The sequence below is a fragment of the Halichoerus grypus genome, chromosome 4 (genome assembly GCF_964656455.1).
Source record: "Halichoerus grypus chromosome 4, mHalGry1.hap1.1, whole genome shotgun sequence".
NCBI lineage: Eukaryota > Metazoa > Chordata > Mammalia > Carnivora > Phocidae > Halichoerus > Halichoerus grypus.
This window is the reverse complement of record NC_135715.1, coordinates 161306287-161320686: the sequence shown is the minus strand read 5'-3', so window position 1 is coordinate 161320686 and position 14400 is coordinate 161306287. Positions and strand designations below refer to the sequence as shown.

The 14400-nt window shown below is 40.9% G+C and overlaps 1 protein-coding gene across 2 annotated transcripts in view; it reads right to left on the bottom strand.

Annotated features, from left to right (window-relative positions):
• NOP58 (NOP58 ribonucleoprotein) overlaps positions 1-3686 on the bottom strand; it is a 31484-nt gene extending 27798 nt beyond the window's left edge. For both annotated transcript variants that reach the window (XM_078071200.1, XM_078071201.1), the window contains exon 1: positions 3418-3686. In XM_078071200.1, coding sequence (XP_077927326.1) covers positions 3418-3462 — 45 coding nt within the window. In that variant the 5' untranslated portion in view covers positions 3463-3686. The remainder of the gene's footprint in view (positions 1-3417) is intronic.
• Between the last annotated feature and the right edge of the window lie 10714 nt (positions 3687-14400).

Genomic DNA, 14400 nt, shown 5'->3' with positions numbered 1-14400 from the left:
GATATTCCTAGAGTATCCTCCTCTATTCCAGACAGGCAATAAATTTATAAAGAGGAAAGAGCACACTATATCAAAAGCGTCCCTAATTTTCACTTAATTGATTACTTTGAGATTTCCTGTTTTATTTAAACATTTAATGCTAACTTTTTTTAGTTTTACTTTACAAACAAAATGGGTAAGTACTATTTTATGAAACTTGTGTGAGTTGCTGTACAGGATAACTTGGAATAGTTTCAAATGTGGATTATTCAAAAAGGAACAAATTGATACATGCAACATGGATTAGCTTCAAATGCATGCTAAGTGAAAAAAGCCAGACACAAAAAACTATTACTCCATTTACATGAAATTTCTAGAAATGACAAAATTATACAGACAGTGGCTGCCTAGAGCTGGGTCCGACTGACTTGCAAATGGGCAGGAGGTAACTTTTTAAGAGGAAGTATTCTTTATTTTTTTTTTTTAAGATTTTATTTATTTATCTGACAGAGAGAGACAAGCGAGAGAGGGAACACAAGCAGGGGGAGTGGGAGAGGAGAAGCAGGCTTCCCGCTGAGCCAGGAGCCCAATGTGGGGCTCGATCCCAGGACCCTGAGATCATGACCCAAGCCGAAGGCAGACGCTTAATGACTGAGCCACCCAGGCGCCCCAAGAGGAAGTATTTTAAAACTGGACTGCAACTTGCACAGCTGTATACATTTTACTAAAATGGATCAAACTGCACTTTTACAGTAGATGGGTTATACCCAATAAATGAAGCTAGAAAACCATATTGCTCAGTAATCATATTATACATGAACTCTGGTATACACATAAAATCTCTCCCTCCAGGCTTGAGGAAATGAAGAACACACAACACTATACCACAAAGCTGCACTACACAATGTGACTATTAAAATTTAAGTGAATTTGGGGCGCCTGGGTGGCTCAGTCGTTGGGTGTCTGCTTTCGGCTCAGGTCATGATCTCAGGGTGCTGGGATCGAGCCCCACATCGGGCTCCCTGCTCGGCGGGGAGCCTGCGTCTCCCTCTCCCACTCCCCCTGCTTGTGTTCCCTCTCTCTCCGTATCTCTCTCTGTCAAATAAATAAGTAAAATCTTTAAAAAAATTTTTTTAAGTGAATTAAACTAAAAATTCATTTCCACAGCTTTACTAGCCAAATTTCAAGTGCTAAATAGCTATGTAGATAAAGTGCTAAACAGCTAAATAGATTGCTAGTGGCAATCGTACTGGGCAGCATAGCTACAAAAGGTCTGGGATGAGTAAAACTAAAAGATGCCTCATGATACAAGGGACCAAGTTAAGTTTTTACAATATTCTAAAAATGGTAATAGTTCGTTTATTTGCCTTCATATATAACCTTGTTAACACCCAGTAATTTTTTTTTACAAAGTATTTAATTCTTTGCGAATCACTGTATATGTGCATATATGTACACTAGATCATGATATTAAAATGTATTCCTATGACCTGATAAAAGTTTTAAAAATTTCTTAAAGCATCCCCACTAAAGTATGAATTTTATGCAACCAATGTAATTTTATACCCCAGCATTCTGATTATGGTAAAGGGAGCTAATAACTTTGTACTATAGATCTATTTTTTAATACATAATTTACACACCATAATATTCACCCTTCTAAAGTGTACAACTTACTTCTCAGTATATTTTCACAAAACTGTGCAACCACCAATTCCAGAACATTTTCTATGTCTACTTTATTAACAATTAATAACTGCTATTAATTGAAATATTTGGAACTGAATCATTTTATCAATGTATTCAAGGCTTTAGTTACTTCTCTATTACATTACTTAAACCATAAACCACAATTTATTAAATTTGAACAGTAATTTGCAAGGGGGTACCATTAAAAACTGCTACAGAATAGTCAAGACATTTTTATGGAGAATACTCTTCATTAAAAGAAATCAGTAATTCACCGAGACATAATTGAGTATTTTATGACCCAGGTCTAGAAACCAGAGAATTGCTAAGCCAATTCCTTCCTACCATCAGCAGCAACCAATGACTGTGCAGTTGCGCCTCCCTCTCTCAGTTCAGGACAGTATACCTAAATCTACTTAGATGAGAAATTCATCCATACACACTAATTCAAAGTATGATAGACCATGTTCAAAGTATGATAGACCATGCTAAGAAAATTTGAGGGCATGTGCAGAATTCTACTTAAGAATTTAGAGAAGACTACAAAAAGCTGGGAAAAAGAGACACACTCCCAGGCTCTAAAGCCATTACAGACAACCCCAATGAGAAAAAATAAGCAAAGCTAGCTTTTGGCTTTTATTATTTTATCTCTTAAAAATAATAAGTAATGTAACAAGTGCAAATGGAACTATATTCTCAAATGTCTGAAAAAACAATAAAGTTAAAAGCTCCTCTAAATCAACATTTTGGAATGCCGATTCCAGATTTTCTGCACTCATACCACATACACAGTTTTTTTTATTCACAGAGCAATACTATACACATTTTATCCAGCATTTTTACCTTATCAGCATATATGTGAAAATTGTTTTTCGTTATACATTTGTAGAGCTCAGAGGAGTGCCTGGCACATGGATAGCACTCAGTTTACCTCATTCTTTGGAACATCTCAATAGCATCCTACTACACGAATGTAGGCTCCGTGCTGATAATCTTTAAATTTCAAACTTTCCCTATTAAGACAACCAAATCTCCAATTGATTACCATCGGCCCAGATTTCTCCCTTAGGTCTGAAACTTAAAATGACGATTGCATTTCCACGTCTAACAACCCAAGTTTCACAGCCCAAACTGGATCTTTTTAGTATCTTCCCCCCGAAAAGCCCCGAAACTCGTTTTTTCCCCCACCATCACGTATCAACTTATTCAACCTAAAACCCACATTCTCCATTCATCAGCCAATCCCACCAGTTCTACCTTCAAAATTTCTCCCGGTATTTGTTTCCCTCCATACCAATCTTAATCCAAGCAATTTCATCTTGTCTCGATTAATGCAAAAATATTCTTGGTTCCTTTCTTGCCTGCTGTAATCTATTCTCCACACAGGAAAGCAACTTCATGAAGACAACTTTAGGTCATTCCTCTGCTTAAAACCTACCCATCATTCCTCAAAAACACTCAGAACAAACCCCAAACTCCGTACCTTTACCTGTGAAATTCTAATAAGGCTCCTGCCCACCTCTCTCACGGGGCCAAATCCTCTAACACAGAACCAGGCGCCCCAAACGGCGCGGCCACGTGTTCACCGACACATGCGCCTCCCAGGCCCAAAGCCTTCCGCTAACTTTCAGAGCAGGACACAAACGGCTCCCACGCGATCCTGAGCGGTGTATTCCTCCCCTTCGTCCTCCCTGTCCTCTCCTGCACAACACCAGCCTTGCCTCTCCAGCGGTTCAACCTGCAACTTACCTTAAAGATGGCGTAGCCGACAGACGTTTCAAATAGCACCAACATGGTGAGGCCCGGTCAGGGCGCTGCGCGGCCCGCCGCGAGCTCGTATACCAGTGAAAAGAGACCAAACTTTCGGCCCCCAAAGGCCTGCGAGGCCGCAGCAAGCCGAGCACAAACGCGAACGCCTTCTCGCAAAGAATCACACCACGTTGCCTAAACGTTCCAAACTGGACTATGGGCACAACGCCGGAACCCGCTTCTCCTTCTCCAAGGCTTCTGGGATATGACATCACTTCCGACAGATAGAGTACCGTCGCTTCCGGTATGTTCCCGCCAACGGGGTGGGAGGGGGGAAGAGGGAAAAAAAAAAGAGAGAAAGAAAGAAAATGTCGCGAGATTTCTTAGGGACTAAAGCGAGCTTTTAAGCGGTACGGAAACCTAAAAGGGAAGAACTTTGCTTTTTATTATTTTTAAAATTACTATATGTGATATATTTTACCTTGAGAGAAATGCGGAGCTGTTTCGTCCGTTTGCCCCAAGCATCTGGAATTTGGGAAATGCTAGCCGCTTAATTTTACTCCCTGGATAGCGCTGGCTTGAAGTCAAGTTCTCGGGATGACACCATGACTGTGCCTGTGTATGCGAGCACTCCTGGCCGTTCTCTTCTCTCTGGCCAAACTGATTATTAGCACAGATGTCTTTCATGTATATGTAGGCCTCTCCCATTTTTGCTGCAATGATTGTAGGGTAGGCATTTGGACTTTACGTCCTTGTCTTAGCGGAATTTGCTTTTCTGGTACCTTTCAGTTTGAATGACTGATTTAAATACCTCAATTATTCCACAAGTCTGGCTTTCAATAGGAGTGAAGTTTCCTTCCTCACTTTCCAGGCCTTATATGCGGATCGCTTGTAAACATTAAGTTGCAACCTGCTGAAAGTTTTGAAACACTAAGTAACTTGATTTTTTTTTTTTCAAGCAGCTCTGCAACCTAGCATCAAGAGGAATGCAAATCCTGGACTGAATAACAGAAAAGATGAAAGTGGGGAAAAATCAAGGGATGGGGGAATCTAGGTTACAGACAAGAGTATGGTCGATTATACCCATAGGATTCAGTGTGGTCAGGGAGGCAAGAGAAACCAAAATGGCTTGATTGGGAAAGGAAGGGTAGGTAGATGAAATGCAAGCACAGCGTCTGTTTGTGGTATTATATCATTTCACAATATATATCATTTTCTGTCTAGTTTTCTTTCTTTTTTTAAAGATTTTATTTTTTTAAGTAATCTCTACACCCAACATGGGGCTCAAACTTACAACCCCAGAATCAAAAGACACATGCTCAACCAACTGAGCCACCCAGGTACCCCTCTTTAAAAAAAAATTCTTAACCATTTAATGAATGAATGTTTGCAGGAAGTAAAATTCTTTTTCTTGCATCTAAAGCTTGCATCCTTTACTCAAAGAGAAACAAAACCACTTATTCAATGAGAACCCTCTTTACTGTGGCTTATCGGAGAAGAAGAAGAAATTGCACATTGCCATGTATGTAATCAGCTCAGTGATGCATTCGTCCGGGGTTCAGAGCTGACTCTGGATTTGGATTTGGATCTTGGCCAAATACAGTAATCGTCTGAAAATTCCCTGTTGCAAGAGAAAAATAAGAGATTCAATACTTGATTAAACAAAGTACTAGGACAAGGGGAGATATCACAAAGAAGTATGAGGAGGAGAATATGGGAGAGTATAGATAACCCAGAAGAAGGACTTATAACTTTAGTATGGCTTAACATGGTGAAAGGACAAAGATAAGAAACATGGTTCTTTTGTTCTCTCCTCACCCTCCAGCCGCATCCCTGACCTAGCTAGAATATAAGCTCCATGAAAGTTCATTGCTGGATGCCCAGTACTAAGCTAGTATCTGGCACATGGTAAGGACTCCATAAATACAAGTAGTGATGAGTAAATGAAAGACTGGAATGAATAATAGGATTAAATTTCAAGGTGCTAATACAGGCTCCGTGTACTTTTTGGGACCAACTGATATTGGCAAAAGATATCCTTTTGTTCAGAGACCTCTCATGTGCCTTGTAATAAATACAAGGAGATGTTTGGATCTTTCATGTCATTCAAGTAGTAAACATCTTTTATGTAGTTAACAAATGTGAGTGTTTACTCTCTGTCAGACATTCTTACAGGCACTAAGGACATACCAGTGAACAAAACATGGAAAACCTTCCATACTTCATGGAACTTCTAGTAAGGGGAAACAAAATAGATAAATATCTGGTATATTAGAGAGTACTAGATGCTACAGAGAAAAAGAAAGCAGGATAGGGGAATAAGATATTCCTGGATGGCCAGGAAAGGCCTCATTGAGGTGACATTTGAATAAATGACTTTAGGGAGCCAGTTCTCATGATATCTGGAGGAAAAGTATTTCAGGCAAAGAGAACAGTTTATTCAAAGATACCAAAGCCGGAGTGTGCCTGGTATGTTCTCAGAACAGTATGACCAATATGACCAGTATGGCAGTATTGGAGTGACTAATAAATGACCCCATTTAAAATCAATGAATTAACATTTTCACCGACATAACAGTATTTGTCTGTTTTCAGTGCTCGTCGTACGATGTAATTCTCACAACAAACTTAGGCAATAGGTACTCTACTCTTATTATTACCCTCATTTGCCTTTTCAAAGAAGTTAAGAACCCAAGATCAAACAACCTCCTTCACGGTTTCCTTTAAGAATCTGCAGAGGTTGGGCCATAGAGATTGTTTCTGTCACAGAATTGTTGAGCTGCTGCCTGTCGCTCTGTGTTCCCTTGCCCTGGTGTCTGCTAGTACCGCTGTCTTTCTGTTGTTGATGGCTGCCACATCACTGAACACAGGTGCTGCCCACACCATGGCGCATTTTCTGTACGCCGCCACCTTCAAGGGTTCTTGTTCCTCTCCAGGAAACAGGGAAGCAGCTTTTGTGCTTCTTAACCTGTTCTTTTGTGAGACATATTTTTCTTTGTGCCAAAGTCCTCTCCTTCCAGAGACCATGGGTACTTGGAGGAAGGAGAGGCAGTTAGGACATGGGTTGGAAACAGGCTCAAATCTCAGACCATCTGTTCTAACAGCCACGCTTTCCTGCTCAGTCTGGCTCATGCAACTAGATGCAGGATGACTTCCTTTCACGATCCTATTGTGGCTCTCTCCAGTCTGGCATTTTCTGAGGACTTCCTGCCATCAGATCAGCACCTCAGAAGGAAAATCTTTTCTGTTTTTAAAAAGAATTTATTTTTAAGTAATCTCTGCACTGAAAGTGGGGCTCAAACTCACAACCCTGAGATCAGGAGTCACATGCTCTACGTACTGAGCCAGTCAGGTGCCCCCTGAATGAAAATCTTAATGTCTTTCCCTTATTTGCCCTATGTACTGCAGATCCTATGTAAGAGCATATGTTTCAATTGAATTCCTGACTATTTTACTTAAAGAGTTTCCTGAACATCAAAAAAAAAAAAAAAAAAAAGAAAGAAAGAAAGAAAGAAAGAAAAAAGTTTCCTGAACATTGAGACATTAACAGTTTGGATAACCTCCAGGGAGGGTAGCCTACCTAGAGAACACAAAGGTGATCTGTGTTCTGGGAAGCTGTGTCACTTAACTCTGTGAACAACCCCAAAAAGTTTCATCTCTGACCAGTTAATTACAGTTACGCTCTTTCATCATTTTCTTGTGAGCTTGGGCAAAATGAGCAATTCCCTCTAAACTAATCAACTCTGGATTCATGATCAAAATTGAGTTCCTTACTTGTAAAGCTAAAGTCCAGACCCTGAACGACATCAAGGTATGGGCCTGAACAGACTATTAGCTGGCCTTTATCTTTGACATTTAGCACCTCAGCTCTAACATCAACATTCCTTGCCTGCAATGAGCTTAATGTAGCTTTTTCAAATATAAGACCTTTGCATGTTTAAAAATTATAAAATATTGGGGCGCCTGGGTGGCTCAGTCGTTAAGTGTCTGCCTTCGGCTCAGGTCATGATCCCAGGTCCTGGGATCGAGCCCCGCATCGGGCTCCCTGCTCGGCAGGAAGCCTGCTTCTCCCTCTCCCACTCTCCCCTGCTTGTGTTCCCTCTCTCGCTGTGTCTCTCTCTGTCAAATAAATAAATAAAATCTTTTTTTTTTTAAGATTTTATTTATTTATTTAATTGACAGAGAGAGAGAGAGAGAGAGACAGCGTGAGGGGGAACACAAGTACGGGGAGTCGGAGAGGGAGAAGCAGGCTTCCAGCTGAGCAGGGAGCCCGATGCGGGGCTCGATCCCAGGACCCCAGGATCATGACCTGAGCCGAAGGCAGTCGCTTAACCAACTGAGCCACCCAGGCGCCCCAATAAATAAAATCTTTAAAAAAATTATAAAATATTAAAAGATAGCTCATTCATGGGGTGCCTGGCTGGCTCAGTTGGTTAAGCATCTGCCTTCAAGCCCCGAGTTGGGCTCCCTGCTCAGGGGCAGAGTCTGCTTCTCCCTCTCCCTCTCCCTCTGCCCCTCCCCCTGCTCATGCTCTGTCTCTCTCTCTCAAATAAATAAAATTTTTTTAAAAAGATAGCTCATTCATTTATATGCCTACTACATACTAGACCCTATACTTTGTTCTGGTCAAAGACATGCAATACATAATCCCTGCCCTCAAGCTGCTACTGATTTTTGGGGAAAGCAGACTAGTACACACAATTGCAATACAGCAAAAGTAAGCCGGAGTCCAAATCTCAGCTTCACCTGTTACTACTTAATAGATCTTTAGGTCCCTTGGTGAATGATTTAACTTATTGGCACTTTCCTTGTGTGTAAAACAGGAGTAACATCTACCTCACAGAGTTATTGTGACTATTAAGCAAGATACTATCTTTGTTGACATTACTTAAGTACTTAGTAAATGGAAACAATTACCATGTAATTAAATTAAATTAAGACTGTAATTCAAATAGACCAGAGGAGGGAGATATCAAGAAGGAAACTAAAGAAATGTGGAATAAAATTGATACGGCTTGTTTCCATTAAGGGTAGACATGCATATCCCATCCTGCAGATAGGAAACGAATATACATACATGCCACTTTGCCCTCCAAGGAAACAAAAACAAAACACAACAAAACCAGGTTTTAGTTCTAGATCCCTGAACTAAATGAAATCTTGCAATTTCATGTAAATTACGCTCTCAAACAAAAACAACTCTATCCCTGCCTTTTTGCTATGCTAATACCTGCAGACAGGGGAAAATCTTGAAAGATATTCATGTGAGAAAACTGCTGTTTTTCCTTTATTAAAAAACCCTGGTAACCAAATTAAATGAGCATTTTCCTTTTAATACATGTTTTGTTCATTTGTTCCGGTTTGTGATGAGCAAGTGTTTTAAATACTGCCCCCTTTAATAACTTTCTTGGCAAGTAAATTTTTTAAAAATTTTATTTATTTATTTGTCAGACAGAGAGAGAGAGCAAGCAAGCACAAGCAGAGGTAGCAGCAGGCAGAGGGAGAAGCAGGCTTCCCGCTGAGCAAGGATCCCAATGTGGGGCTCGATCCCAGGACCCTGGGATCATGACCTGAGCCAAAGGCAGACGCTTAACCGACTGAGCCACCCAGGCGTCCCTAAGTAAATTTTTTTCTAAATGACTTTCTCTTTTAGACTTCCTCTGGCCGTTCTAGTAGCAATTCCACTGAGAAGTCGAAGTAGATTTTACCTATTAGATCTCAGTTGACTGCTTTGCCAGAGAAGGGTACCATATGGGCTATTTTTACCTTGATGTAATCTTCTCAGCTCCTGAGTTTATTTCCTGTGGCAATAGCACATTAGTCCGTCTTTTTCTGTTTCTGATTCTGTTTCTAGTTAATGACCAGGTCTGGATGTAGTTCTCGTTTTGATTTGTGTACAATTGCTGGTGGCAGAAACATGGAATCTGGCACTTATTTATTTGTTTGTTTGTTTGTTTATGATATAACCATTTGTTCTAGGCCAGATGGCAGACAGACACAGGGAGTCTGGTCATGGTTGGATAGCAGAAGTCAGAGTGTCTGTCTTTTTTTTTTTTTTTTTAATTTTTATTATTGAAGTATAGTTAACATTCATGAGTAGCTGTCTTTTTATGTATGTTTTTTTTGGTTATTTGTTGGTTTGTCTTTCTGTTTGTCTGTTATGTCTGTGAGTCATTATGAGCTTAAAAATATTTTGTGTCTGTGAATAGAAAACAACTCTTTGAGATCTGGAACAGCCATAATCAGCTGGTGAGTTTTATGCTCTGTGTTTCCTTTCAGCCCTTGAATTGGAAAACTGTGGCTACTAGTTTTGTTTGTGTATAAATGAATAAAACCTTTTCCTTCACTGCAAGAGAAAGGTAGGGAGCCTTTGTAATGGTTCATTTATATTTCTGTATCTGTGACTACCCACCTCTCTCTGAAAACTATTGAAGATTAACTGATCATAAAAATCTGTCATTTGTATGCAATCAGAAGGATTACCATCAAAGGGAAGAAAATGAATACAGTGAAAGAAAAAACTGAAATTCTTTTCAAAGATCTATGGGAAGTAATTTGACTTTGCTCAAAGAGAGGTCTGGCCTTTGCTCTTGGCTTCTGGGAGATAATATCTGTCATACCTCATAGGAGTGTCTTTGTTTAGGGTGGGGGTTGGCCATGTGACCAACCATGTGACTAACCTGGAGACTAAGTTCAACCCAATGAGCAATCAATCAATCGATCATGCCTATGTAATGAAGCCTTAATAAAAACTCTGGACCTGGAGGCTCAAGTGAGCTTCTCTAGTTGGTGGTACTCCATGAACATTGTCAAACATAAATGCTGGGACAGTAACAACATCTTAACTCCATGGGAGAGGACGTTGGAAATTTTGTGTTTAGAGCTCTCCTAGATTTTGCCTTATGTGCTTCTTTCATTGGCTGATTTTGATATTTATCATTTCCTCGTAATAAATAGTAAACATGAGGAGCCCCTGGCTCACTCAGTCAGTGGAATGTGCAACTCTTGATCTCAGGGTTGTGAATTTGGGTGACTTTGGGTGTGGAGATTAATTAAAAGTAAAAAACTCTTAAAAATTGTAACCATGAGGCGCCTGGGTGGCTCAGTCGTTTAAGCGTCTGCCTTCAGCTCAGGTCATGATCCCGGGGTTCTGGAATCAAGCTCCACGTCAGGCTCCTGGCTCGGCGGGGAGTCTGCTTCTCCCTCTGCCCTTCCCCCCTGCTCATGATCTCTCTCACTCTCTCTCTCTCACTCACTCAAATAAATATGCAAAGTCCCTTTTGCCATGTATGGTAACATATTCACAGGTTCTAGAGACTAGAAATTGACATTTTTTGGGGGGGTTATTCTGCCTACCACAGAGAAGCACCATAACTCTCAAAAAATTAATTATTCTTTTAAAAGAGAAGAGTGATTTTATTTCTAGGTACATGGAAATAATATGGTAATTTAAGAAAACATCCATTTTTAAGGAATGCATTCTGAACTATGTATGGATGAAATGACATGTCTGGGGTTTGCCCTAAGAGAATTCCGGAGAGAGAGAGAAGATGAGAGAGAGAGGAAGGAAGTGTGCAAAATCTTGATGCTTTTTGAATATGGATGATGTATAATTGGGGATGAGAAAAGGTGGCTGAAGGAGATATCATTTGAGTCCTGCTAAATAGATGGGAGTGATCCAAGTAAACGGAACTAGGTAGGGGATAGGATTATCTTCTAGTTAGAGACATCAGTATTCCTCACATTTAAATTTTTTTAAAAGATTTTATTTGGGGCGCCTGGGTGGCTCAGTCGTTGAGCGTCTGCCTTCAGCTCAGGTCATGATCCCAGGGTCCTGGGATGGAACCCCGCATCGGGCTCCCTGCTCTGCAGGAAGCCCGCTTCTCCCTCTCCTGCTCCCCCTGCTTGTGTTCCTTCTCGCTGTGTCTCTGTCAAATAAATAAATAAAATAAAATCTTTAAAAAAAATTTTTTTTAAAGTAATCTCTACACCCAATGTGGAGCTCAAGCTCACGGCCCCAAGATCATGGGTTGTATGCTCTACCAACTGAGCCAGCTGGGCGCTCCAGTATTCCTCACCTTTTAAAATGTTTTATATTTTATGATGCTTTGACATCTTGGGATCTTAAGGACCCAGCAAGGAACTGCCCGTTCCAGAGTTAGCAAATTCCTAGAGATCAGAAAGGACTTACCTGGGAACAGGCCTTTGATATGCAAACCAACGAATCCTGAGTCCACACCTCCTTTTGTCGGGTTCCTGCAGTTGAGGACACTAACCTTCTGCCCTAAATCACTACAGGGCCAGGTACTGGGCACCTGGGGACCACACCTATTGCCAAGAGCCCACAGAAATCAAACTATCCAATCCTAAACCTGCTCAGCTTGCTTACCCTGCCTTACCCATTCCTTCCTGAGAAAACCAAAATGAAAGCTTTGCCTACCCTCCTCCCAAGCCCCTCCTTCGGCCTCATGGTGGTTGCCCTGTGGTCTTATGTGATGTGCTGTGCCTCCTGCTTCTAGGGATCCATGAGTATAAAAACTTCTTCCTTTATGACAGTTTCTGTGTCTCCATGTCTTACTGTGCCTGATGAAAACAAATCCCAAGTACAATTTAAAACAGTCATGCCCTTCCTAAAATAAAACCATATGATGAGTTAGAAGAATACTACAGAATGTAAGCTCAGTAAGAGTAGAGGCTTTATGTGTTTTGTTCATTGCTTAAAGTGGGATGCAACTGTAAAAACAAACAAACCAACAAACCTACATGGCATTTACATAGCAAGTGGGTGGTGGGCTGCAATGAATCTAAAATCTGTCCATGGAAAGAAGGTTAGTCATGAGATACAGTGGCAAAACATTTGGCAAAATTGTTGCCTGAGATTACTTGAGCAGCAGACTGTGTGTCTACTGAGTCCTGGGAGAATAGAAAATAGAAACTTAATAGAGGTTATTTTTAACAGTGTGTGCAAGATATTAAAAGAAAGAGATGAGATCAGGAAAGAATTCCCTCACGGGTTTGTAAAAAGAAATAGAAGGGAATAGCATTTAAAACTTGGAACCTTGCAGGTAAAAATTCTGACTGCTTCTACACCTCAATAATAAGAAATCAGTTAAGAAAGGCTTTGAGCTGGGGCATCTGGGTGGCTCAGTCAGTTAAGCGTTTGACTCTTGATTTCAGCTCAGGTCATAATCTCAGGGTCATGAGATTGAGCCCTATGTCCGGCTCTATGCTGGGCGTGGGCATGGGGCCTGCTTAAGATTCTCTCCCTCTCCCTCTGCCCTCCCCTCCATGAATGCTCTCCCTCTTAAAAATAAAAAATCTATATTAAAAAAAAAAGAAAGGCTTTGAGCCGTTCCTCTTCCTCTTTCCCTTTTATTTTCTCTTCTTTTTCTCCCTTTCCCTTCCAAAACCATTCCATCCAAAGTCATTAGATGAAGCTGAGAAGTAAGTGTCAATACGGTATCACCTGGACAGAGGGTCAGAGTCGGCCTGGGGTAAGAAGGGTGTCCTGTGGAGGGGAGGCCTAGCAACGGGTATTAGAACTTGGGGAGGGGAAGGAAGACACTCATGCCGATGGTTGCCCAGTGCAGGATATTGGCGTTTGAGTGGAGTGAGGGCATCCCTGTGGGGTAGCAGGCTGTTGTGACGTATCAGAGCCTTCAGAGGTGTTGACCCACCCCCAGAGAAAGAGACCTTTACCATATTTACCCAATGGGATTGCAGAATTGCTGTGACCTAGTGAGTACTGTGTGTTCAATTCTTCCTTCTTCTGAATGAGAATGTTTTTCAGTTTTCCTGTCTTTATTGCATTACCAATGAGTATGGGTGTGTCTGGGCAGATTATTTGTCTTTTTAGTTCATAGGTCACCAGACTATAAAGAGCCATATCCGAGCCTGTTGGAGAAAACTGGACATTACCTGGAGAGCTTGGACTTTGAGCTGAATGTATTTACTGGGTGGAACTTTGGGCTGTCCTCTTTGCGGATGGGGAGAGTATTATCTATACAAAGGAAAAATAGTAAGCAGGATATTTGGTGACAAAAAGAGCTGACTCTGCCACAGGTTCGCTAAATGGTCACCAATCTCTTTTCCTTTCATTGAGTCACAAGAAAATGACATATCCCAGGCTTATTTGCTTGGGGCTATGTGTCTGGATTCTTGCCAATGGGATATGGGTGAAGTCAAGTTCCACTTCTAGCCTGCCTTATTATATCCCTTGACCTCTTGAATGCAGAGAGGATCCAATCCAGAACTCTAAGAAGACCCTGGAACAAGGACTGGTAAACTATCATCCATGGGTGAAATCCAGGCCACCACATTTTTTTGTAAATAAAGGTTTGTTGGAACATAGCCATGCCCATTTATTTGTTTATTATCTATGGCTGCTTTCATGCCACAATGACAGAATGGTGACAGTTTGTCCCACAAAACCCAAAATATTTACTACTTATCTTTTTATAGAAAATGTTTGCATATACCTGCCTGAGAAGATGGTGCCATCATAAGTTGATAGGAGACAGAATCCTTGAATCAAAATATGAAAGGCTGCCTGCTAAACACCCAATTTGGGCTGTGATGTGAATTAAAAATAAAGCCTAATTTTGTTAAGACATTGAAATCTTTGAGTTATTTGTTAGTAGCTAGTTACCTTATTACTAAAATACATTTTTCCCCGTACCTAGATCAGTGTCTGGCTCATGGCAGGAACCAAATAATTATTTGTCTACAAAAGTAGTATATTCATGGTATAACAAACAATCTAAATGTTAGCCCCCCCCCTCAATAACTTAGAATTTGGAAGTCCCTGTAATCCCTTCTCAAGAAATAACCATTGTTGAGGCACCTGGGTGGCTCAGTCAGTTGGTTAAGTGTCCAACTCTTGATTTCAGCTCAGGTCATGATTTCAGGGTTTTGAGATCGAGACCCATGTCGGACTCTGCTTAAGAGCATGGAGACTGCTTAAGATTCTCTCCCTCTGTTCCT